The sequence below is a fragment of the Stegastes partitus genome, unplaced genomic scaffold, assembly GCF_000690725.1.
Source record: "Stegastes partitus isolate 25-593 unplaced genomic scaffold, Stegastes_partitus-1.0.2 Scaffold81, whole genome shotgun sequence".
Taxonomy (NCBI): Eukaryota; Metazoa; Chordata; class Actinopteri; family Pomacentridae; genus Stegastes; species Stegastes partitus.
The window spans coordinates 593,913-619,218 of NW_007577812.1; the positions used below are offsets into that span (position 1 = coordinate 593,913).

The 25,306-nt window shown below is 42.5% G+C and overlaps 1 protein-coding gene across 1 annotated transcript; it reads right to left on the bottom strand.

The window, feature by feature from the left end:
• Positions 1-149: 149 nt before the first annotated feature.
• dennd4a (DENN/MADD domain containing 4A) lies at positions 150-25,306 on the bottom strand. Its single transcript, XM_008276834.1, has 30 exons — positions 25,091-25,306; positions 19,756-20,087; positions 19,316-19,562; positions 19,149-19,218; positions 18,893-19,062; positions 17,768-18,006; positions 17,589-17,655; positions 17,370-17,428; positions 17,118-17,262; positions 16,625-16,800; positions 16,152-16,252; positions 14,934-15,152; positions 14,337-14,482; positions 12,233-12,366; positions 11,749-11,881; positions 11,165-11,371; positions 10,938-11,066; positions 10,686-10,830; positions 8,833-8,955; positions 7,654-7,764; positions 6,905-6,979; positions 6,022-6,812; positions 5,688-5,907; positions 5,009-5,100; positions 4,728-4,903; positions 4,083-4,479; positions 3,475-3,592; positions 3,051-3,213; positions 2,888-2,952; positions 150-2,062 (listed from the first exon to the last, which is right to left on the bottom strand). The coding sequence occupies exons 2-30, from the start codon at positions 20,064-20,066 to the stop codon at positions 1,926-1,928; spliced, it is 5,166 nt and encodes a 1,721-aa protein (XP_008275056.1). The 5' UTR covers positions 20,067-20,087; positions 25,091-25,306; the 3' UTR covers positions 150-1,925.

Here is a 25,306-nt window from a genome sequence, read left to right on the forward strand (position 1 = left end):
ACAATATGTAAGTATACGAATGCGCCAAGAATTGTTTCATGACGTTCATTATAGAGAATCTGAGCTTGCTTGATCTTAGTTTTTAATCAAAACAGTCAGACATGGCACTCAGTTTGAAAACAATAAATAAAAATGAAACTTGACACCCATAGAATAAACGTGTTTATTCATAAATGAAGGCAAACTATAGATCCAGCCAGGGAAGAAATTTGATTTCTTTTCTTTTTTTTTTAATGTAAAAATCATACAAATTAGTATCTGTGTTACAAATGATAAATAATACTTTGGAAACATTGTTCAAATTGACAAATAGTGTAAACAACACGTAGACATAAAATTATGTTTTGGTCATCAGTGGTTTTTTTTTTTGTTTGTTTGTTTGCTTTTTGTTTTTTTTAGTTACGGGTTACAAGGTGATTAAAATGCAAATTTACATGCTGTGAGATTGGTGTCTATTCCAAGCACACAGCCTTATCTAATCCAGCATTGTGTCGTCGTAAGTTATTGTGAAGTCCAGTAAGAAGCTGTGGAGCTGCATCACATTACGAACAGAATCTAGGCAGGTTTTTTTTTTTTGTCAGTTAAAAGTGAAAGACAATATTAACACAGTGAACTGTCACACTCATTTCTAAGGTGATTTTGAATTCGGGCAGGTCAGAGCTGCTGTTCAAACCTAACACCTTTCACATTTATAAATCTTTTAATATGCTCAGTACAAAGACACCTGCACTGTCACCCACTCAAAGAGACAGTCGGCTATAATAAGTGATTAAAATGTCATTTTATGCTCCGTATGTCACATTAAACAGTGCACTGTTGTCCAAATATCTAAAACTGACATCTACACCATACAGTGAAGACCAAAAGGAAATATACAAAATACTAGAGCCAAATACTCTGTACATTTTTATGGATCCATTACCGTAAATTCTTTATCAAAAAAAAAAAAAAAGAAGTGTTGATTAAACCAACAGATAACATATTTTTTTCAGTTTGTATTTCTCTACTAGTAGTTTGATTGTACTGTTTTTAAGGAACGCTATCCTTGGTGGTCGCATATAACACATAAATTACTCAATCTTCACTTTAAAAAAGGTATTGCTTAAAAAACTGTAAATAAATTACAGAAGTAATATTCCCTTTTGGGTTCTTTTGGTACATTGTACAAAAAAAAGGAAATAAAATAAACATTGTGCATACACTGTAAATTAAATGAGTGTTCCCTTCTTGAGTCAGAAATAATGTCATGTGTCATAGTTCTGACGTCACCATCTAGTTTAGTGTATTCAGGCGTATGAGCGTCGCCCTGTCAGGTTTTACAGGGTGCACATATTTACTTTTGTTAACTGAATCTAATGGAAAATAACCGACAGTACAGTAAGTCCTGCAGCTGCCAAATAAGAGGCGTAGGCTGCAGGGCCACAGAGTTACATAAATGAGAAAAAATGGCAAGAGCTCATCTTGTCAAAGTGCTTTGTAAAAACATGAAGGTCTAAAAGCAAGTATGCATTATACACACACTTAACAACAGTCTTAACAAGGTCACCAGGACCACTGAGGAATTTTGACGACGTGATCGTACACTTACTTTTACGTACTTATTCACAGCTTCAACAGAAACAAAGGCATAAAATAGACTGTATAATAACTGTACAAACATTTTACTATAGTTATACAGAAAATACGCTCGATTTTCTAAATATTTACAAAACACAAGGCCTGTCACTTTACGCCTACCAGCTCTGACAGTATACAAGAAACTCATGGCAGTTGCTTTACATTAAGTGTAATTTCCCATTGTGCTTACAAGAGCTCCGTGCTCCAGTCAGGTGAGCTGGTCCTGAGTCTGAAGAGCAGTCTGAAAAAACAGCAGCAGTGACCGTGGTTGAAGGGAAAACATACTGAGACTGAAGAAGACAAGAAGTTCACAAATTGGGCTCTCCGAAAGTCCTCCTGCACTCCATGACCCCTGCTCCAGGGGGCCGGTCACAGTTGTGTGTCAGTTTAACCTGGTTGGGGGTGAGGCGGTCGTATGCCAGCTTGTACTCTCGGTCAAAAGCATCTGCAATGTGATAATGGCGGGGTAGGAATGTGTCAGAACACTTTCTTTAAATGAAATGTACTTAAGCCATTTATTAACCATGAATGAACTTCTGGTGTATGTAAAAAGAAGACGTTTACAGTCATGCTAGCAGCTCTCTGATGCTTGTTATTGCTAGGATTTAAACCTGTTTTCCGTGTTTAGTGCTAATTAGGATTTAAGATTTAAACATGTTGATCATTTTATGTCTCTAATTAGCACAAAACAGGGAGTACAACTAAGGCTGATAGCTTTAAAGGTATTTTGTCATAAATTGGATGAAATTTTGACCTGATGATAGCACTACACAAGTAAGTAGGGATCAAAAAGGTACATAGGCACACAACATTTTGTTCCATATCATCAGGCAAATGTTGAGCATGTAAAAAAATAATAAAAACAATAAATTGGCCAGCCGGTGGAGCTAAAGTCCCGTCTTCAGGATTCATTTATAAAGAGGGATCAGTAACAAATTATAGGAAAAACCTGAACCCTTGACCCCCACAGTGAGCGGATCTCGTGGCACTGGTATAATTTGAAGGGCATTTTGATTTTGCTGATATGATTTAGGTCCAGTTAGAAAGAAGGATCACTGCAAATCAAGTTGTTCTGAGTGATCACCTTTATTCTATGATGAAACATTTCTCTCCTGATGGGAGTAGTCTCATCCAGGATGATAGTATCACCACCCATAAGGCACTGAATAGTCTGATGAGTATGAAAATGATGTTGCAGCTGCCCGATTTCAATGCCAAGGAGTGAACTGCTAGTATGACTGAAAACAGCATCTCAGGGTTTTGAACTTACTGATATTAATGTTGTTCTTCCCCAAAGCCACCAGTGCAAGGAACAGTAAATCTCTGTAGAGGCTCCTTTTCAGGAGAAGAGAACAAAAGTAGAGAGGCAATTAGATTTCCATTCATATCACTGCATAACTTTGCACACATTACAAATATCTATATTTCCTCACCTCTGTCTCTTAAAACCCAACTCCGGCCCCAGCAGCTGTATGATTTGGCTCATGGGCTGGTAGACATCACTCTTTTTAATGCTCCTCACAAAACCCTGCAGCAGCTCCACGGTGAAGAGTTGGCCTTCTTCACACAGCCCGGAGCGAACCAAGGAGTTGGCACCTGCGAAGAAAGACGGTTAGAAGTCACCCTGATCAAAGGCTGATTCATCTCCATCACTCACAATAAAGTCTGAAAGCATACAGCACCAGTAAAGGTGGCATGACTAATAGGAGTCCTGAAATGAATTATGTATGATGCTCTGGTTCCTTAATATGCATTATTTAATTTGCATGTAAATATCTGACCTTAACAGCGGAATAATGTCACCTTCTGTAATACAATGTACTGCAGTCTGTGAAGGTAAAAGCAGTAATAACTTACAGTGTGTGTTCCACAGGACGTAGCAGGGCTGAACTTTGTCTTGGTGCAACTTCAGGTTGTCCCACATTATCCTCACAAGGACCTGCTTGCTGTCCTCAGATGAAACAATCTGAGGCATCTAAAGGAGATAAAAAAGAACGTGAAAGATTAATACCGTCTTGCATCAGTATTTCGATTGAATTTATTAAAAAACTGACATTCCCTGCGCTGCGTGCATGAGATTTTGACGGTGTTGTTTTTTAATCTAACACTAGGTGTCGCAGTCGGCACGGTCAAAAAGTTATTCTCATTATATCCTTGTAAAACAACAATGTGTCTTTCTAACCCTTTGGCGTTTGAATGGAATAAACTAATTAGATATAATGATGTTAATTCTTGAGTGGTAGAATTTGTTACCGTTGGACCTGCTCGGCTATTTATTTAAACCTGCTTCCAGCTTTTTGTGCCGGGCTCAATGAACCAGCTCAGTGTTTAGTGTACGCTTTTTGCCAAGGAAGTGAAACTATCAAACTATTAACAAAATGATGACTTTAATGGTAATGGGTCAGACTAAATGCAAGTACATCAGTTATATGGTACATGCAGGTGAACTTGACAGACATCTTTACCTGGTCTCCATGGCTACAGTGTTGGGAGCCCAGGATGAGAGCCGGCAGGTTACTCGGCAGATCCAGCCTCCTGAAGTACCACACAAGGTTCCAGAAGACGATGGGGTGTTGATCGACAACACTTGGGGAGGAGATGGCCTGGTCGCCCTCGTTCACCAGCAGACTCTCCAGCTCCTTCCACAGAACCAGAGGGCTCAGGTAGGGCACAGTCACCGGAGCAGAGGTGGAGGCCGAGGCGGAGGCCGGCGCAGCCATTTCTGCGCTTCCACTGCTCTCCTGCTTCTGCGGGGGAGCTGCAGATGACGGAGTAGCACGGTCTGCTGCAGACATTTTGGCCTCGGGACTGAGAGGCGCAGACGTGTCTTCCTCTTTAACAGGATTACTTTTCTTAGACGACCTGCGGGGAGACACAGAGTGGATCTGTTTAAAGAGGCCACGGGGATAAAAGACGTTTTGTCTGCGTTTGTGTGCATGTGTGTGAGTGTGTCAGTGCTTTTTGGAAGTAGTGCCAGACGTACAGCGGCACTCTATAAAAATAAGATCAAAGACATGAATCCAGTCAAGCGTAGCAGGATGGAAACACCTGATTAATTATTCAAAGTACTTCTTTTCTGTATGTGAGTGTCATATAGTGTGTCCATTTACCTGTTCTGTGGTCTCAGATCTTTGATTTCCACATTGAGGAAAGGCAGGAAGGCTGTTCCACAGAAAGGACAAGTGCTGTTGAGGTTTGAGTCGTTTGCTGTCCAGCCTGCCATTATCTCCTCATCGTACACCAGACAGTCACATGTCTTACAAAGTGAACAACTGGACATCAACACCTACAACAGACAGCACCAGAACCAGGGACAAATGATCAATTATCATAGTCTGAGTCAGTCTAAAGACAAGTGTGTGATCTGGGACTTTCTATATAAGTACTTTACCTCTATGGTGTAATTGGGAGTGGGCTGGAAGCGGCTGGTGTCGGGGGTGGAATCTGGAGTGTGAGGAGCTTTAGAAGGAAGCGCCAAACCACCTGGATACGATGGAGGATTATACAATCAGACACACAAGGCGAAGCCAAGATTTAACGCAGCCATCAAAGCTATACACATCCGGATTAAATAAAGCCAAAGTGGACCAATGTAACCTCGTGACCAAAGTCTTCGATCGGTGGACACTTTGTTTTTGTGGCACAGGTTTAGTGAATCTATGTCTCCCATTTGTGTCTCTAAGTGTGTGCACGTGAGTGTGCATGCACGTGTGCACGTTGACGTGTTTATGTTTAGCGTAGGGCCTGTGGCTGGGTGCAGAAAAGCCTACACACTGAATCAGCCCGCTTGCCTGTTGGCCTAGTTTCCCACAGAACAACACCCAACTCTTTCCATTAGTGAGCTCTTCTCTTACTCTAAATTTAGATTGTCAAGAAGTGTTTTTGCTTAAACCAATACAATGCTGCAGCTATAACGGTCATGGAAGGAGCAAGGCACGATTTTTCGTCTACACTGGAGATGCATTTATCAGATATGCGAATTTAAAACATTCAAAAATTTTCATCTGAATCTTGAAGATTTATTCCAACAATCTTATGTATACAGACTGATTAGAGGATGTGCAACAAACCAGAGAAGGAGTTGTGTCTGAACACTCTGTTGGGGGTGCTGGGGCTGCCCAGGTTCGTGTGGTAAGCTCCAACAGGGCTTCTCCTGACCCGGGACACGTTGCCATGCTGGGGGGAGGTAAAGCCATCAGGATCCAGACAGGAGTCATTATCGAGCAGCGAGGAGCAGTCTGCCTCTCCTGAGGTCAGTGAGGACACACTCATGCGGTCACAGTTTGTGTCCTACAGGGAACAACAAAGATAAAACACTGTCACAAGACTGGAGTTTATCTTATAGTTGGTTATCAGCCTTATGTTGGAAAGGTTTGTTTGTGGAAATAATATGAAACTACTGACCTGTGTTAATGACGTCTGGGAGGACAAACGGGAGTAGAGGCGACTGGCTTTCTCAGCCACACCCTTCGATGCTGATATGACGCTGCTCTTGAAGATGTCCAGAGTCGGGGTGAACAGTGAGTCCATGGAGAACGATGAGGTGGAGGGAGTGGGCGATGATGGTGAAACCAGGGAGGAAGGCCTTTCCCTGTCTTTGCTACAGACACCCAGAGGAAGCGACGGCGATGGCCTCAGCCTCTCCTTGGATTTGACGGGCAGCGGGAGGTGTGTGTTGGAGCGGAGCAGGGTGGAGGATTGCGGGGAGGCGTGAGGAGACGAGGTGGAGCGAAACAAAGGGCTCGAGGGGTTCTGCAGGTCCATGCTGGGTGTGCGGCTGCTCAGTGGGCTGTTACCGTTATTCATGTACGTCTCAATCTCCTCGGCGAGGTCGCGGCGGGCGGTGGGTGTGCCGCTGCTGTCCCGGTCATATCCTTGCTCTGGTGCTGTCACCATCAGTGACAGGGGATCGAATCCCGTCTCGATGCCTGTCCTCCTCGCTGTCCCGCTGCTGCAGCTGACACTCCTCTCCATCAGCGGTTTCTGTTTATCACACTCCGAGTCCTCTTCCTCGACTCCGTGCAGTCTGTCAGCAGCAGGCTGATGCTGCTTGGCTGAGCTGAGGAGAGGGACAGCGATCCTCAGGGTTCCCTGTGCTCCAGACAAGTCGAGAGATTTTGGCCTCTCTGTCTTTGGCAAAACTCCACATAGAAGAGTGTCACTGGATGCACTGGAAACCAGCCGGCTGCCACTGCCTGTGTCCAAAAACACATGTTGCCATTCATTAAGCTCAGACATGTAAGGCATTTATACACAGTTGAAAGGTCTTTCCGACAGTAAAACATACCTGTGTTGGCATCTGTGGATTTGCAGCCTCTAGTAGAAAGAGAGGTGCTGCTCATCGGAACCTCGATTTCAGGCGCTGGAGAATTAAATGACAAATTGTTTGACACTGTGAACAATTGACATTGTGCATTCAGATTAAATCAGATTCTCCTTATGTGTTTCATTCTTGCAAAATTCTAAAATAACACTTTTTTCTCTTGTTGTAAACAATTTAATGTGTTACATTTGTGAATCGTAAGCTGCAGCTGGTGTGCTGCTGTTCATGCCAACATGAAACTATTGCAGTGGGGAGGAGGAGGAAAAACTGGCAGCTGTGAGGTTCCTTAAGGGACAAGTATTTATCTTAAAATATAGCTGCCTTGTATTTTCTGCCAAAAAATAATAATAAGCAATTACGCCTCTGATTCCACGCCAATTAGTGAGGACTAGTGATCATGAAGACCGGAACAGAGATTGCATCAAGCACAGCATGTCATTATTTGTAACAAAATTTTAAGACAAATCCTGTCATGCCAACAATTATTCGCTTGCATAACACATTCAGCCATCAGCAGAACCTTAATTTCTGAAAAAAAAACACCTAAATATAACAGCAAATGGATGGGTGGAGAATACATTACACCCACACTGCGATACGATAGCCCAGCTTTTAAAGACAGAGGCTTCATTTTGATGTAAGCTGGGATTCACTGTTGCAGAAATGGTCAGTCAGTGTCAAAGATTAGAGATAAAAGCGATCCATCAACTCACTGGGCTGCCTCGGTCCTTTGTCTTCTCCCAGCGGTGTGTTATCACTCTCCCTGCCGCACAACCTCTCCTCCTCTTTAGACAAAGAGTCGTAGCCTTGGTCTGATTGTCCACCTGAAAGATAAGAAGCTTTACTCTTCTGCGAGTTATTTTTTTTTTTCCACATTTCACCCCCACTGTTTTGTTTCCATCTTCAGAAGGAGCTGAGTGAATTGAATCTGTGCTATTAGTCTCCATGGATGCTTTATAAGAGCCGACTGATCTGAAGAGTTTTTCTTCAAAAGAGCGTAGTGACATTCCCTACAGCTTATAGCACACAACGCTCCCAGAATAGAAAAGCAAGAGCAGCAGAAAGGGAATGGAGCCTTTTTAAAAAACTTGCATCATATTCACAAGGTCAAACTGCGGGAGGAGGTACAAACCGACTTCACTGCGGTTTGTATCATTCTCAGAGAATTTCTGCTTTATTCAGTAGTTTGATGAGAAGAATTGTGCCTTATTCAAGCTGATGATATTGTTAGAGCAAGAGCCTGCCGATGTACCAGTACAAGCCCTGCCGTCTGTACGGTCTTTTATCTACAGACTATTAGTCATGATGTAAGGAAAGACGCACATAAAGAAACTAACAGTGTCACCAACATAACTACTCTATTCGCTGCAAAAACGTCATTTACAGAAACACCTGCATAATGCCGCTGTATTCACCTATTCATTTATTCTGCACTGACGTGACCCTGTTTTCTTTTTCAGGATTGCAAATGCAAAGACTTTACGTATGTTTATACAGTATAAATACCACGGGAATGTAATTTTCATTTTAGCATATTTACTTTAAGTGGTTATTTGGGTGTTTATTTATGCTTTTAACAGTTCAGATGGATTGTTTTAACATATGTTTCTGACTTTTGAGGCATTCCTTGGTGCTGGAGCCTTTCATTTCTTTCCCCGAGTGTGACAAAAAGCACAATGTGTGGAGTACAATGTCAAACAAATCAGTCTATTTGAGTGCAGTGCCATTCGAACAGAGAAATGAAGGTTTATGAATCATGGGGTTTGGCCTCTTCCAAGGTGGTAAATTAAATCAAATCAAATCAATCAGAGAGAAGCTGAGACACCAGGAACAATTACAGGCTCAGTGGGAAATAAATGGAAGAAGAAAGAAGCTGTGCCATGTCTCCCTACCTGTGCTGAAACCATCATCACTGGAATCCATTTTAGTGAAGTCAGTGTCGATGGAGGTGCGCTCGGCGGAGTCATTAGCAGAGTCCAAACTGCCGTGACTGACCGTGTCAAGATCACTGCCATCTGAGGGGAGATAACAGAGGAGAGAGGGGATGAGAGGCCGAGCAAATGACAGAGAACCAACAGGATTATGAGACCAGAGCCCAGCTTATGTAAGAGCAATGCATAAACACGCGCTGGATGGTGGTGTAATCATTATCTTCCACCGCGAAGATGCTGGAATGTTCTGAATGCCACATAGCTGTCATCATGATTGAATGTCACCCAACATAAAAAGATTTCTGTCTCCTTTAAAACTCAAAAGGAGGGATGACTGAATCGCATTAAATTACACATTAGCATTTCACATACTGGAAAGTCACAGAAAAATAGTCACTGAAATAACTAAAGGATCACGCTACTAAACTTGTTAGTGCTTCTATAGCTGGAATTTTCCTCGAACGCAACGACAACATGGTATATGGTGTAAAGCACAATGTTTTCATTAGAAGCCCTCACACAACATGTCATTATGCTAATCAGAGTCTCTTTGGGATGTTGTGGGAATTAGGGACCGACATCAAGAGCAACCTGTGCGCTGTGACTGCTGGGGAGGAAAACCTCCTCACTCTGTTTAATTAGAGTCATTAAAGAAACGCAGACTGGGAACAATATGTGCTGGAGGAGGCTGGAGTCCGCATAAACCTTGTTATGAGATCAGGAAACAGCCTTTAAGAAATGACTGCTCCCACAGGATCCCACTCATTTACATGCATTCATTAAGAACTACAGTCACTAAAAAAAAAAAAAAAAAAACCACTCATTTACATGCATTCATTAAGAACTACAGTCACTAAAAAAAAAAAAAGAAAAAAAGAAGGAAATCGACATTAGCAATCTATCATTTACTTAATTTGTCTGCCACTGGAAAGTAATCACTACTGAACTTATGCAGCCCCAAACATCTCAAGGCAGGCTTCGTCTTGGAAATCAAGCAATGACTACTGCTTCATTTTTTACTATCTGCAAGCAGGCACAGTGGGAGTGAACTGATATTAGGCAATAATTGCATAATTATATGACACGACTGACAAATCAAAGTGATTTTATATGTGGATGATTCATTTGTTTGTGTAAAAGTGTGCATTTTTGTTTTTTATCTGTAATGTGATTATTTAACTACTTTAAATGAATGAACCTTCTGATTCCCAAAACCCACCTGTGTGTGTTTTTTTTTTTAAATCAACAAAATTATTTCATTTATCAGAAGCAGAAAGTCGCCAGATTTTCAACTTTCCTTCCAGCCCTTGAACCACCGATCTCTCACAAGCCCTTCCATTAGAGAGATTATCCAAATCTAAGCTTAAAACTGTGATATACTCACTTTATTCTACATGTCTTATTTAATAATTTGCAAAGAACAGTAAACTGTTTGCATCCGATTCTGAAAGAAAAACAACTAAAATTCTGCACTCCTCACTGCAACTGTAAATCCATTTGTGACTCAGTCGCACCCAGCAAACAAAATTCAGGGACATTTCGAAGGAAGCATATTTCACAGTTAAAAGGAAAAAAACAACTTTTCACTTGAAGCAACAGTTTGACTTCTTCAAATCTGTGCAGGGAAATTTTTATGATTCATAGAGAATTTCTGCCTTCTAGCAAGATGTTTGACCAGATGTTTGTGTGGAAGTATTTCAAAGGAATGAAAAACTATCGTTATCAGCTGAACTATTTTTGGAACAGGGGGAGTATCAGATATTAGTAGGACGTTGACCTAATGTGTTACTGAGCCAGGATGTTAACCTTCTTACCTGAAAGCTGAGGATCTCTGTGCAGAGTCTGCTGTTTTCTCCCGGCTAGCTTGAAGTGGAGCACCGCCAGGACCACGTTCCTCAGCTTTCCCCACAGAAAGTAGCCTCCTCTGGTGGTGGAGGGCCAGGTGCTCTCCAACACCGCCTGTTACAGCACAGTGCGTTTCAATATTTAAACTAAGCTGGTAAATGCAGTCAAATGACCTTTTTGCTTCCTGTTTACATGTTTACGGTAATACCAGCAGCACTCACCTTGTTGTAGTACCCATATGTGATAGCGTTGGGTTGAACTCCAGCCTTCTTCATCTCAAACAGCACTCTGACTGCCAACACTGGCTGGCTGTACTGACCACACAGCTGCAGCAGCACACGGTAACACACCTTGAATACAAAACCAGCATAGCATTAATATTAAAAATGTGAACTGTACTCATTGCAGACAACATTTCATGCATGCATACCTAATTAGATTTCCTTACCTCATCAGGAGCCTGCAGCTTTTTGTCCTGCATCTTCCTCAGCACATCATAAGCCGTGCGCAGAGCTCGCACCTTAGAGTGGCAGTTGCCGACAAATCCCGGCAAGCAGATAAACCACAGGCCGTAACAGTGGCGCAGCAGACACTTGGACCACATCTGAGGCATAGATGAATAGGTTTTGGCCATCCTTTGAGCTGATTTGATCTCCTGCAATAAAAAAAAAAAGATCACGTGCAGAGATGAATCATTGCCCTGTAGCCGACCAGATTAGCATTTTGCATTCGTTCTAATACCCTTATGTGTCATCATGTGTAATAAGGGCAGCAGTAAAATAGGCTTCAACATAAGGAGATATAAAAAAAGGTTGACATAAGGGTCAAATATGGCATTAAATCTAACACATACTCGTGTTTATCGGCTCTCAGTTCCACAATAAAATAAAGCTTGTCAATGAGATAATCAGGGAAATAAACAAATAGCTGTCTTTATATATATTGTTTCATTAAGAACAAATCATCATTCACCTATTTGACGTGAGTAAAAAGCTATTATAGCTATGTGTTTTCACTACTCATGTGACTGACCTGTTTAGAGCGTCTAAAGATGGCCGTAGGACTGGCCGGGCTGCTGTGACGTGAGGCGACGCCAGCCGAGGAAGGATTTGGTCCCTCCAGCGGCTCCAGGAGCTCAGGGTTCAGCACAGGGAACCCAAAGTAGCTGCAGAAAGAGGTATACTCACTCATATATCACCACATAAACTGAAATAGACATCACTCTCTCTTAAACACTGGCAAGCCAAGTGACATGCACAGTAATTTGGCTCTGACACGCCTCAAGCTTGAGCACAGACATAAGAATCCAAAAGCAATGTGTTCCAGCTCAAAATAATCACAAAGCCCTGCAGCTGTGACAAAGTCTTTAACAACACAAAGCAATTTACACTCAGTCTCTCCTTTGGGAGCAGCATTTGTGTGCACTGGTGTAAGACGGAGTAAAACAAAAAAAAAAGGAAAAAAGAGACAGTCTGTCTTGTATGTGTGATTTAGAGATCAGTCGGTAGTGTGGTACCTATAGCACAGAGGATGTTCTTCTCCCTGTGGTAGAGGAGGCAGCTCTGGAGGGTTGATGTACACTGTGTGCTCACTGCGGTGGGATTCGTCCAGTTCGATCAGTCTGGTGTCCTCTGGCCGCTCACTGTCCATCTGGTTTGCAAGAGAAGCACACAGTCATTGTTGTTATTTTTCCTCTCTCTTTTAAACACATATCTATAGGTGTTAATCCTGCCTGGAGGCTCCACGGGCATCTGGCACAGTGTGGACCCTCAGATCTGATCTCATATGAGCGTCAGCGAGGACAAACAGATGTCTGTAATGAGCTCATGTACTCGTACATGAGAAATATGGCCTATGCCCCAATTCCATTTATCTAAAGGGCGCTGCCAAGGCACAGGCTTGATCCTTTGAATCCTCCAAGACTAAATTAATCTCAGCTGCAGTGACCTGGACAAAATTGATGCCATGTTGCTCTAGGGACATGAAACTATTTAAATGTACCGCTTTGGCAGCGCTACTTAATACTAAACTGCTACGTTTGTTTTAGCTCTTAACTGACTGATCTGCTGTTTGGACTGAAGTGTACAAAGCCCCACTGCCTGTCTGACAGCAACACAAAGTGGCAGGGCAACAGCACACATTCCTTTATTGTAGAAAATCACCACCAAATAGCTGTCTGGGAAATCATAAAATGCCTACTATGCTGATGTGCAGCCACTTGGCTTATCTGAATCGATTACCAGCTTATCTCTGGCATGAGTTTCACAAAAACGTTAATATTATGGCAGCAGCTGAATAGTTCCCCAGTGGTGCTGCATTACAGGGTTTGTTCCACTCAGTTGAGTGGATGATTCAGTCAACTGACCTGACTGCCCTCGCTTCGATTCTGCTCAGTGTTTCTCCGCTTGTTGCCCTTCCTCTTACACTCAAGAGGTCTTTCTCAATCACCACAGTTGTTGTCAACCTCAGCAGCCCTGACGCTGAATGAACCAACGCTTCCACTTCTCAATAATAACCGCAATGACCATCAATACAGGACTTCTTACTGTTCGTGCAGGATGTGTATGTGACTTCCTGATTGCACAAGTTTGCAAGCACAGAGAGACGAAGATAGAGATTTTTGGAGCAGAGGCGGATGTTTTGTCATTTTTTGTGTGTGTGTGTAACAAAACATGTGGGCATGTTGTGTCATGAAAACTGTCAAATCTGCAAATAATTAGCACAAACTAACAATGAGCACAACGTCCCACATCCCGAAGGATTTGAACAAACTTGCTTTTGTTTTGCTCTGTATTATGTTTCATAGAGGAAAGTCATGAAAGCACACAGGCTAATGTCAGCAAATGGCAAGCACATATAATTAATCACATCGTCTCAGGACTGGAGGAAAGGCTGGCGCTCAAAGAACTGAGCTGTTCTCATTTCTTTCTAATGACACCTGCTTCACTAATGCAGATTTCTGACAGCTAATGCACATCCTCACAGTCAAGACCTTTTTCTGTGCTGCACTCTACCTCACTTTGATTTATTCAAAAGAAGGGCACGTATACACGATGGAAAACACTGCGCTGCATGTTATTATCACTACAATTGGGTAGAAATCATTTACCCTCATAAACACAAAAGGTTTAATCAACAATACAAGTTCTGGCAGCTTACCTTGCCTCCAGTGGTGAATAACTAACAGGCAGGAGCCATGATGGCAGAAAAAGGGAGCAGAAAGAGAAGATAAAAGGCAGAAAATCAGAGAACAGTACATTTTTAAAAAGCTGGAAGAACACAGTTAGAAATTATAGCTGAGAGAAGCTTAAAGCTGATGTTAATAAGAGGCTCAAGGGATATAGTGGTGTTTTAATTACCCTCTGTTTATTTCTATTAGTTTGTGTTACCTTGCTTATTAACTCCTTCAAATTAAATAAAGGCCACAATAAGATTTTAATTAAGAGGACAGCATGTGATTAATCTTTCCCTCTAAATGCTTGTCTCCGAGAACCTTTGCAAAAGGGTGGAGGCCAGACTAAATATTATTCATGGAGAATTTGTTCCTACACCGCAGAGTGATTCTGATGAACTGTCTGTGACACAGTAAATCCATAATAAAGATTAGCTGCAAATCTCACCTTATCAACACACTCATCAAAGAAAGCCAGGCTGGCGTCTTTATCGCTGACAAAGGAGCACTCTTCTATGAACCGACTGAACATTTGGGTCTTGGTCATGAGGGAGTAAAACCTCTGATGGGAGCGGTCTCTACTCTTCAGGAAGCCTGTGAAACAAAACACATTATTTAATGACAAACTTTGAAAAGTGCTCATTGATACCAGTGTCATGATTATAACTTCAGAGATTTACTTCTGAAGTCATGACCGAGTATTTATGGGGTTAAAATCCGGACTTAACCAACAACTACAGGAAATAAAATACCATATTATGAAACAAGTTGTTCTCTCTTGCTCCGCTTGCATAAGAGCACACAGATGTGCTGGGACATTGTGCTATTATTCATGGCTGCTTCTCCGAGCCTAATTTCCACTGAGGCTTAAGCTAAATCACCAGAGTCATTACAGCAGCGATTTAGGGCAAAGTTTGATGCAGCAAGCGCTCAGTCCATAACCCCCTAACCTACTACAGCACTGAATCTCAGGGACATGGAAACAAAAGCTTGTCAGCACGGTTTGCCATTACAAAGAGTCGAGCGTATGAGATGTAAAACATACCTTGGATGTCGAAGAGGGAGCTGGCATCGGTGGTCTTCTCCGACGGAGCTTGAGTGATGGGCAGCAGATAGGAGCGATAGCCTCGTAGGATAGCAGCCATGAACCGCAGGAAGGCCTCCTGGATCTCCAGCTCCAGAGTGTGGAGGCTTTTTCCACCATTAAGCTCACAGTCAGTCATTGTGTGGTCCATCTGCACATCTTCACGGTTTAACTGACCCCCTGAGAGCACAAAACGGTGGATGATTTAGAGTCTATGGGTCCATAAACAACTTGACAGAGAAGAACTGGTTATTTTAAACAGCACCGAGTTTATCACAAAATGTTCCGTGGAAGGCGAGAATGCAAACACGTAACAGACAGAAAAGCTGTGTTTTAATCTGGTTAGTTGTTATTCCATTTAACTAGCAGGTAGAGCTGCACAATTAAGCCACTGAACATCAGTACAGAAGTGCTTTTTCTGCACGTGCAGTGAAATTATTTGCACTTTTTCCGACAATGATGAGTGCACTTAACAACACTTAGGCTCAGCACTTTGAAAAAGAAAAAAGCTATGGGTCACCAAAGCCATTATGACTAATCTTCCGAGAACTGTGAAAGCCTGTACAGATTTTCACAGCAATCTAATCAATAGTTCTTGAGATATTTTAGTCTGGATCAAAGTGGTGGAGAGTCCAAATGACCAACCGATCAATAGAGCCAAAATACTAAAAATGCTGTTATAAACTGGCCAAAAATAGACCACCTGATACTCTGTTGTTACATTTCCAGCTAAAACAGAGTGTGATGCCGGAAAACATCAAAGGTAAATGTTAATCTGTCACAATCAAGCAGCTTCTTTCTTTCTGGGATTAGTTTTGCATCGACGTTCAACCATCACAACGAAAGAAATCCATTGTCTGGACTTTACTACAATAAATCTTCATCCTTTCAGCCACATGACCTGCTGAAACCTTAGCAAGGGGCCAAAGCAATTCTGGGAATCAAAATGAATGACAAATTGCGGTAGTATAAAAGGCAGAGTGAGGAGAAGTGTGTGTACCATAAATGACACGTTCTCCACCAGATGCACTAAGAATCACAAGTTGTTATTGTGTAACAGCGGGTTCATCCGCTGAGTTTTCCTGTAAAGTTGACAGTGCAGGCTGACTCAACAACAGACTCAATCTAAATTATTCATGAAACCATTTATAAGATGACACAGCATCAAACTGGACTCACCCTCAGTGAGCTGCTGATGGAGCTTATTCAGGGTATTCAGGAGATGTTTGCAGGCCCTCCTGGGCAAGATTTTCCACGTTAAAGCCTTCTTGTCGTCTTTTCTGAAAGCACACCATATGGTTTTCATTATGCGGGAGGACAGTCAAGAAACATTGCAAAAAGATACGGGGAGGGAGACAGATTCACTGACATCAGCACTGACAGCTTAATCTCTTCGCAAAATAGCTTTTGAATTGATGTGGGAGACCAGCAGTACCCTAATGTGCTTTTGTGTACAGTAAGAATATTTCACATTCCAGCTCCTATCATTACATAAGAGAGGCTCTGGCTGACAGATACCAATAACCTCTGGAATAACTTTGAGACTGGACCAATAAAAACCTAATCCGTGGAACAATCGATTTTTGGCTGGGCGTCTTCAAAGTTGAAGGCGGACATCTATCACAGACCGGCTGGGGTCAGAGGTCACTTACTGGGAGATGGTGTTGGTGTCCAGATCCACACAGCTGATGTCAGCCGGGGGTACGTAGAGGTCAAAGTATCTGGAGTCTACACCGACGATGAAAGGACACGGAGCGCTGAGCACATCTGCCAGGGCCAACGGGCACAGAGGGATGTAAGGACACGGCCAGTGGAAAGGAAAGATCATCTGAAAGGATGGAAAGAAATCATCAGCACTGTGTATCAGTATTATCAATACGTACACTGCAGGGCTGAAAGATGAGGTTTAAACACTGAGTTAGTCTGCAGTCTTTCTTGCTTCCTGCTCTTATTGAGAATGTTTTTCAGAGAGAAACGTTACAAAGCCACAATACCACAGCGGGTCGACTTTGATGAGATTACAGGTAATTCATTGAAGCTGCAGCCTTGCCTCATCCACCACTGCACTTACAATCACATTAAAGACCACCCTCCTTTACCCAGAAAAGTGGATAAGGGGGGGAAAAAAAAGAACATAGGACTTACAGACACAAGTGCTTCAGTAACACTGGTGAGCACAGCTGGACGCAGGGAATGAACCAGGATCTTGTGCTCTGTGACAGCCAGCACCAGCAGAGTGGCTGCATTTTTCGGTCCCAGATTCAGTAGTAACGTGGAGAGGCTTCCACCGCTGCCGCACAAAAACACACACACAGATTAAACCAGATGGCACCAGGTTAGCTGCAAATACGGTGCGCTGTCATGATATACTGTTGCGATTTATTGATGTTTCTCTACCTGAGAGGCAGTGGAGAGGACACAGGTTGGCTCAGTATCAGGCTGTCATGTGGAGACAGCTGCGGAAGACAAACAGAGGAGCATTAGTGGGTTTGTGCGTCAGTGGGTGGATGATTTAGTTTGTGGTTGCTGCTTTTTTAAAGACATTCATGTCAAACCAAATACAGCAGCCACACCGAGCTGAAGTCATTTCTTCGCTCATCACCACGTTAAGCTCACCTGCACGAGGATGCGCGGCCTCTGGGTGGAGGGAAATGGCACATTTTGCATGAACTGAGAGATGTGCCTGTAAGTAAAAATAACAACCAGTTATTAAAGAAGTCAGGGCAGCAAGTTCTGTGAAGAAGATTTAGATGTTTCTGTTAAGCTAAAAGACAAAAACTGTCAAACTTGCTAACTTTTCAATAGGCACGGCATGTGGTCCAGAGATGGAATATCGGTAGAGGAAAGTGAGAAAGCTCCTGAAGGACTGGAAGAAGGGCCAATGGGAGAGTAAGCAGATGCTCTTGTTGCTGTAAACATTTCTGGTCCCATCAGGTCCAAAGTCAGAACTTGGCAGGCCGAGCTGAGAGCGCTGACGCTCCGACAGGTTCTCCTCCGAGTAAGGCTCATAGAACTGGATAGCTGCTCCGTAGACCTTCACACAAAGGGATCACAATGTCAGTGTGACGATCATCATAAGGAACATCTAGTACAAGCTCAAGGACGCGCATAGCTGTTAACACCCTGATTCAGACTTTACAGAAACAAATCCACACAGTAGGAAGAAGTCCTTTGAAAGAACACAATCAGGTAAGATGCTGCGGCAGCTTCACCGGAGAATTTTCAGCATAATAAATCTGCTAAATAATACTCAGCCTTTTGAAGTTCATTCTCTCAAATAAATAAACAAATGATTCCAGGCATGCAGAGCCAGGAGACTAGCCTGGAGACTAGAGGTTGCAGTGAGGAACGAATGAGCACTGAGGCATTCAGCAGTTAGAACGTGCGCACAAGCCCAAGTGGTGCATGAGCCATCCATTATTCAAAAGATGAGCTGTAACAAAAAAAAAAATCTTTTATGCTGCATTGCTTTCAAAGGCTAACAGCCTTTTAGTATTCCATACACAGCCTTTAGACCATTGTTGATTCCAGTCAGAGCTTAGAAGTTGATTGAGATTGTCTGGTATTCTTAGAAATACTACTGCAGTTCATCAACAGACTAATCCATAAGGGATCCTAATGAACAGTGAGAGACAGAGGGGGAGATAAAGATGGAGAGGCTGGCTGGAATGAAGCAATTAAGGGAGAATTTGTGTTTAAAGGGCAAAAAATTGATGCAAACTTTGGGGAAAGTCCTTAATTTATGATATTGTAAATGACTCTGAGGGGAGTAATGGTTTTCTTGGCAATATCAGTATGCAAGTTTGCAATTCACTGTGTATTGCATGCGACAAAAAGACACAAAAGTATGAGTGAAAGATCCTAAAAAAAAGAAAAGAAGCATGGTTCATGGTAACACCAATGTAGGTAGGTGGTTCTACCTTTTCTCCAGAGGCTCCTGTTAGTACAAATGTGGAAAAAACAGGCAGGGAGTGTTTGGTGTGTGCTGGCCAGCACTCGATCATGGCCCCCATGGGCAGGCAGAACATAGGCACTGACTCAGGCAGTGGGAAGGACTCGTAGTCCTCTTCAGGGTACCTACACAACAGACCTAGGCACAAATACACACAACAGAGTCACACACAGTCTTCTTAAGGATACTTGTGGTTATTGACAGACATCCACACAATAGTTTACCTGCTTTATATGCAATTGCATTTGCTTTAGCCAGAGACTTCTTATAACAAAGGTAGACTGAGGATCCCCACTGGAATATGAAGAAAGAAATCACAGATCGGTGAAAACCTGCGTTATTTGTACACACACACTAGATATGTGTGAATATTTTTGGAGCTCTGTCCCACCATGCTGCTGTTGAGGTTCTTGTCCACCTTGCAGAAGGTGTGAGGGGGCGTCTCCCCCTTCCCAGGAATGATGATGCAGACATCAGTGACAGCCAGTGAAGTGTGGGGCTGGCTCTTCGGAGCGCGGCGGTAGGTGATGTAGATGCGTTGGGAGGATGAGCTGCTGATGTTGGCAGGGCGACCTGAGGGCGTGGTCTGGACGATGTGACATCCAGGCTTTAGCTTCTCTTTCCACTCGTACAGAACCCTGAAACACGAGGCGGCATTAGGCCAACTTTTTACACAATGCTTTTGAAAACGGTAGAGCTTTGATAAAACATGCATTGAGGAGATGACAGAGTAGAGGATATGTATAAAAGCAGATTACACTGACCCTAGGCAGAGAAGTGATTAGTGGTGCTGGGTGAGTAAAGGGTCAGCGAGTGAGGATTACTTCTTACCCAAGATCTGTCAGTGGAGGCTTATCTCTGCCTCGCTTGAAGCACAAGAAGATCTGCGGGCCCCTGAGGCTGGCTCCATTGAGCTCTGCAGAGAGGCCCGAGGGGGTGCTCTCCACACAGGTGAACCCCGGGGGTACCTCTTCGCCCAGGGAGCGGATCACCACGGCGACATCGGTGATGGGGGCTTTGGGTTTCACAGATTTGGGACCGGCATCATCAAAGTGAAGATCTTCCTCCAGAGGCTTGGATGAGTCGGTGAGGCCGGCAACCACAAAGTAGTCGGCTACACGAGGCCCTTTATCCTCCATCATTTCCCATTCCCACACTGTGAACTGGAGAGTGGAGAAAGGGGAGGGTGTAAGAAGGGGGTCCTTTATACATTTATAATCATATTGAAAAATGTGCTCCGGCTTAAAACGAGTGGAAAATGAGCTTTTGCCATCAGGAAACAGGACGGCTGAGCGGCCACGCTTGGCTAAAACTGCACCACCTTTGAATTCCTTCTTTGAGCACACTGTATTAGTTGTGCTGCTGCTTCAATTGTTGCATGAAACATGGGAATAGAGATAAAATGCAGCAAGCAATACACAGACCTCACCTGCATTATAAATACGTATAAGACTGAAGAAATAACAACATGTAATGAGAGCATCTGGAAGCCTTTAACGTGCATTCCTGTCTGCGAAAACACAATATTTCACCAAGAAATATAGGAGAGCTTTGGACCAGTGACCTTGCTGTATGCCATGACTGATTATGTAAAATAAAACACATGCCTCTGTAGAGAAACAAAGAAAGAAAGAAAAAAAAAAACACATGCGGAAAGTTAAAGAAAAAAAAAAACAGAACTGTAACTCAGCATTCGGAAATGAAGAGCGAGGGTACACTGTAGTGCAGCAAACAGCTTTTCTGAGCTTTTAGTGAGGTAATATTCAGACAACATTTATTCTGGGCTCAACAACATCGCAAAAAAAAAGAAAAGGGGTAGAGGGAGCGCCTGTGAATCAGCTTGTTAGGGCTTTATCACAAAGCATGGAGCCCTGGAAGCCCTCTCAGCGCTGGGCCAGCTCATTGTGCTTCAGCTGAAGAGCCTGCTTTAGCTCTCTCAGCAGTTCCTCCACACTCACTAGCAAACTGATAAACAGATGCCTATTATTTCCCCCACTGGTATATGTGGGAGTTAGCCTCAAGTTATCCCCCTCCTCTGGGCTGGATGTGTCACTGCTAGGAAACATGGCACACCAAGCCCTGACCATATCTCACCTACTTAGGACTTTGGCTTCCACGAGCTTTGAAGCTGCGTGTTGTTGCTCGCTGTGGCTGTGTGATGGGACAGACAGCTAAGCGCCGCTTACAGGCTTAGTGTGTGGAACTGACCGCTAACAAGAGAACATGGAAAAATAAAGATAATCTATAGAAGCAAGCAGCATTTCAAAAGTAGTGCTGAGGGGTGAGGAGGAGTCCCCCCGTTTAAAGCTGCACAGTCAGAGATCGATTTGATTGATTTGCATTTGACTTATTTCTCAACCAGAAATCCAAAAATGCTTCAAAACTATTTACAACAACAAGATTCAGGTCAATATATTTCCTGTTTCATAAGCTTGTTTTCGCTGCACATCGGTAAGAGTTAATCGTGACTCATCCTCACAGGGTTGTTCATGGTCTTTCAGTCTTTCAGTCGGTCTTTCAATCTACACTTGTTTATGTCTAATGTTCCCTTCGTAGCTGACGGCTGTTTTTGATGGAAGTTACTTGTGCTCTGCAGAGGAGCCTTTTGGGCATGCCTGATGACTCAGCAAGAGAAGCAGCAAAAAAAGTTTGCAGATTTTTCTGAAATCCCTCACCACAGGAGACTATTGTCAATACTGGAACAACCAAAATGTATAAATATTCATTACAGCATCGCACTTGTTCTTCTAATGTTCACTCAGGTTCTCGAAAATGATGCAAAAAGTGTCATGAGCTGTGCAGTCGAGATCCAGAATATGACTCATAACGACTTCTTCAAAACACCCTATACATCCTGGCATCGTTTGCATGTTGCCGCACTGAGCCTACACTCACCAGCCACTTTACTCAGTACACATTTGAAATATAATGCAGTTCAACAAAACAGCTCTGCCATGAATTCTATTTTTATAAAGCATCTTCGTTTTCAATCTTGAAGTCAAAAAGATGACGAATATACTTTCCGTCTATCATCGAGGTCTCAGTGAGTGAAGGTGGGGGTTTTACATGTTTACACTGTTTTACATTTAAGTGTTGCTAAATTTAGTCCTCCTCATGAAGAGACATGAAAGGGTATGAGGAACGCTTTTATAATGCAGTCTAGTATGAACCCAGCAATAAACATAAAATAGAATTTTGTCAAAATCTGTAGCATTCTAAAAGTAGAATTCATGCCAGAGCTGTTGCACTGGGCTGCATTATAGTTCACAAGTACCTAATAAAGTGGCTAGTGAGTGTGCTTCACAGTTAGACAAGTGGCACCAAAATAATAATTGCATTCATTTTCTACACTGATTTGCCTATGAAAGAAGATGTATGATGGCCCAGTTTCTTTCTGTATTAGATGCATTATATGTTACATCATATGATGTTTTTCTGAAAAATACCTGCAAACAAAACACATCTCAAACTGCTGCCCTCCACAAACACAAAGTGATCAAGCATCATTTGAACCAATATTCTAATCTGGTTAGCTAGACTAACTCTGCATCCTCACTGTAAAAAAACTTCTATTAAACTGTTTATGATGGACAAACTGCCACATAAGGGGGGGAAAAAAATCTGTAGTAATATGTGCTTAGAATCTCTTTCATCCACTGATAAAGACTCAAATTATTCTTTTCACCTAAACCAGCTTTTCTTTAATGCGACACAACCTTTGAGCCGATCTGTAAGATACCTGCTCTCAGGAGTTGCCGCCTGAATGCTGCTAAATATACAGCTGATAGCATGACAGATGTGTCGTGTAATACTTTGAAGGTTCAGGATTAAATATAGATGTAATCTCCAGCTCCAACTACCATGACATCCACTGCGTCTATTCCTCCCCCTCGACAGGAAGCGGAGGCCTAAAATTATATCTAATCCTCTCCATAGCAACAACATTAAAACTGAACAGTGAACTGAAGACTGAACATTTCTCGCTCTGATGAGAAAACAGCCACCAACACTGTGCAGGTTACTTTTAACTACAGAAGTGCCAACTAATAAAGTGAAATCAATCTCTGTGATGCACGTTTTAAATATTAAGAGATATCAGAACAGCTGTAGCAATAGTTTCTGTCTGTTTATGTCGTTGTAATTTACCTTTCTTTGTTTTGACCTGGAAAGTGGAACACACTCGTCTCACCTCTAAGTGTCTGTCGATAGTGTTTTCCAAGAAATGTTTTCTGTGATTTCCATCATAGTGCTGGCTAGACTGTGCTACTTGAGAAACATCATTAGCCTGCTGTTGTCGTGTGCTTTGTTTTGTTCCTGCACAACATTTCATGGCTTTGATTATTTAGTCCATCAATCTAGAGAGACACGTTTTCTAAAAGACTTCAAGACCTGCTTGGGCGCTACAAAAAGCTATAAATAACTCAAATCAGATCTTGTATTTTATTTCCAGTATTATTTCGAAAAGAAACACCTTCTCACTGTCTAACTTATTGCAGGCAGTCCAGTGTTAGCTCAGGCCTGGAAAGCCAGTGACTCACGGTCTCCCCAGAAACTGCAATCTTTTCATTCACCAGAGTTTTCTTCATAATAGCGGCACAAATAAGGACATGACGGATTTCCTCTTCTTGTCAGCTTCAGAACTGACTTCCCTATTCGTAGTCACTACTGTTTTAATGACTCACCTCCAACCATCAGCTTCGCAGTAATTTGTTAACCACTTGAGCCACAAGCTTCCCAACATTTAGTGCAATTTCCCTCTAAATGGAGGTGCAACCCTAACATTTTTGCCCCACACTGTCTGAGTGCATCACATCTCATTCTGCATCCTCTTCTCCCAGAGCTACATTTAGCACAAACCGAAATGTCTTTTGCAGTTTGCATCATTGCTGAAATTTGAATTTCTTAATGTTGCATGCACCACTTCAAACATTTATTCTTGTTTGAAGTGTTTGGGCTCTAGGACCTTGTGATTTTACTTACTAAACTGCTTTATTTTTTGAGAGTTATCACAGCAGCAGTTTGTAAAGACGGAATTGTCAAACGATTTACAGGTGAAAGAGGCTCAAAACAACAAATATTAAACATGTTTGAGCTTTAAAGTGGCAACAATGATTTCTAAATGCCGCTCGGAATCCCATTAAACTCAATTTGTAAGTTATAATGAGCTTTTTCATTTGAAACAATGCAACTGGTTGTGTAACCCCAATATCTTTTGATATTTCATGCCAGGAACATTTTGTTTTTTCAGAAATTTGACACAGAATCCTTAAAAATTGATCCGCTCTGCTGTGAAACAGGCTTTGTGACTTTTGCTCTGAGTATCCCAGTGTTGTTGTAATTACGGCCCCAGAGACAGAGGCAGCGGCTGCTGGCTGGTCAGTCCCAGGCTGTGCAGGGATTAGAGGGCTGTGTTAACAGCAGGGGGGCAGGGAGGATGGGCAGCCTGATCAAGGAGGGAACCACCACAACATTTCACTCAGCATCTGCTCCCTTTTAGCCCATGAAGACAACCCTCAGCCTCATCAGCCATTTGCCTTCCTTATGTTTGACAGTGGGGGGAACCCTGGCTGCCTGATGAGGAAACCACACACGCCCAGGATAAACAGAGCAGAAAGATGAGGGAGAAAAGAGTCTAAGGTGGTGCTGGAAATAGAAAGAAAAAAAATGCTAAAGAGCCTTTAGTGATAAGCCTGTAAAGCTTGCATCACGTGCAGAGGGAGAATTTGGTGAATTGCAATCCAATGGTCCTCTAAAAAAATATCACTGACCAGAGCGACCACAATAACAGAGGGGGGTTTTCTCATATGGCCACAACAGAAGAAGCCATCTTATGGAGCATCTACACGGGATGCAATGAAATAAGCCTCCATATGACTTCACTGGAGCCAATGGGCGAACTGTATATACAGCAAATCACACACAGGCAGCGATGCACACCATAAAGCATTAAATTACTCCGGCAATACACATTCATCTATTTACCCAATCAACAATCTGACATTAGAATAAAAAATTCCAACGATCGCAAACAGATAACATCACAAACGAGAGCCCAGCAATATTATATATTAAAGAAAAATAAAAAATAACACATCAAGCACCTCATTTATAGAACAAACGCGAGCGTCGTTTGTTATTATTCTCAATAAAAGAAGAATCTACTCACATCACGACGACTGAAAGACGATCTGTCGAATATGAGTGCACGTCGAAATACAACCCGGATTTCTGCAGAGAATAAATGTTTAATCCTCAGTGTTTGGTTCGGCTGTGTAATTTTTTTTTCTTCTTCTAACGATTATTATTTTTTTTGCTTCAATCTAAATGAGTTACCATAAAAAAATAATCACAACAATAATAATTCACAGTGGGTTGGACAGAT

Coding starts and splice junctions, on each gene's coding strand:
- dennd4a (XM_008276834.1), bottom strand. CDS start 20,066: ATGATGGAGGATAAAGGGCCTCGTGTAGCCGACTACTTTGTGGTTGCC. Junction 17,656..17,767: donor CATGCCGTGCCTATTGAAAA/GTTAGCAAGTTT, acceptor TTTTACTTACAG/GCACATCTCTCAGTTCATGC. Junction 15,153..16,151: donor CCATCAGCAGCTCACTGAGG/GTGAGTCCAGTT, acceptor TTGTGCTCTCAG/GGGGTCAGTTAAACCGTGAA.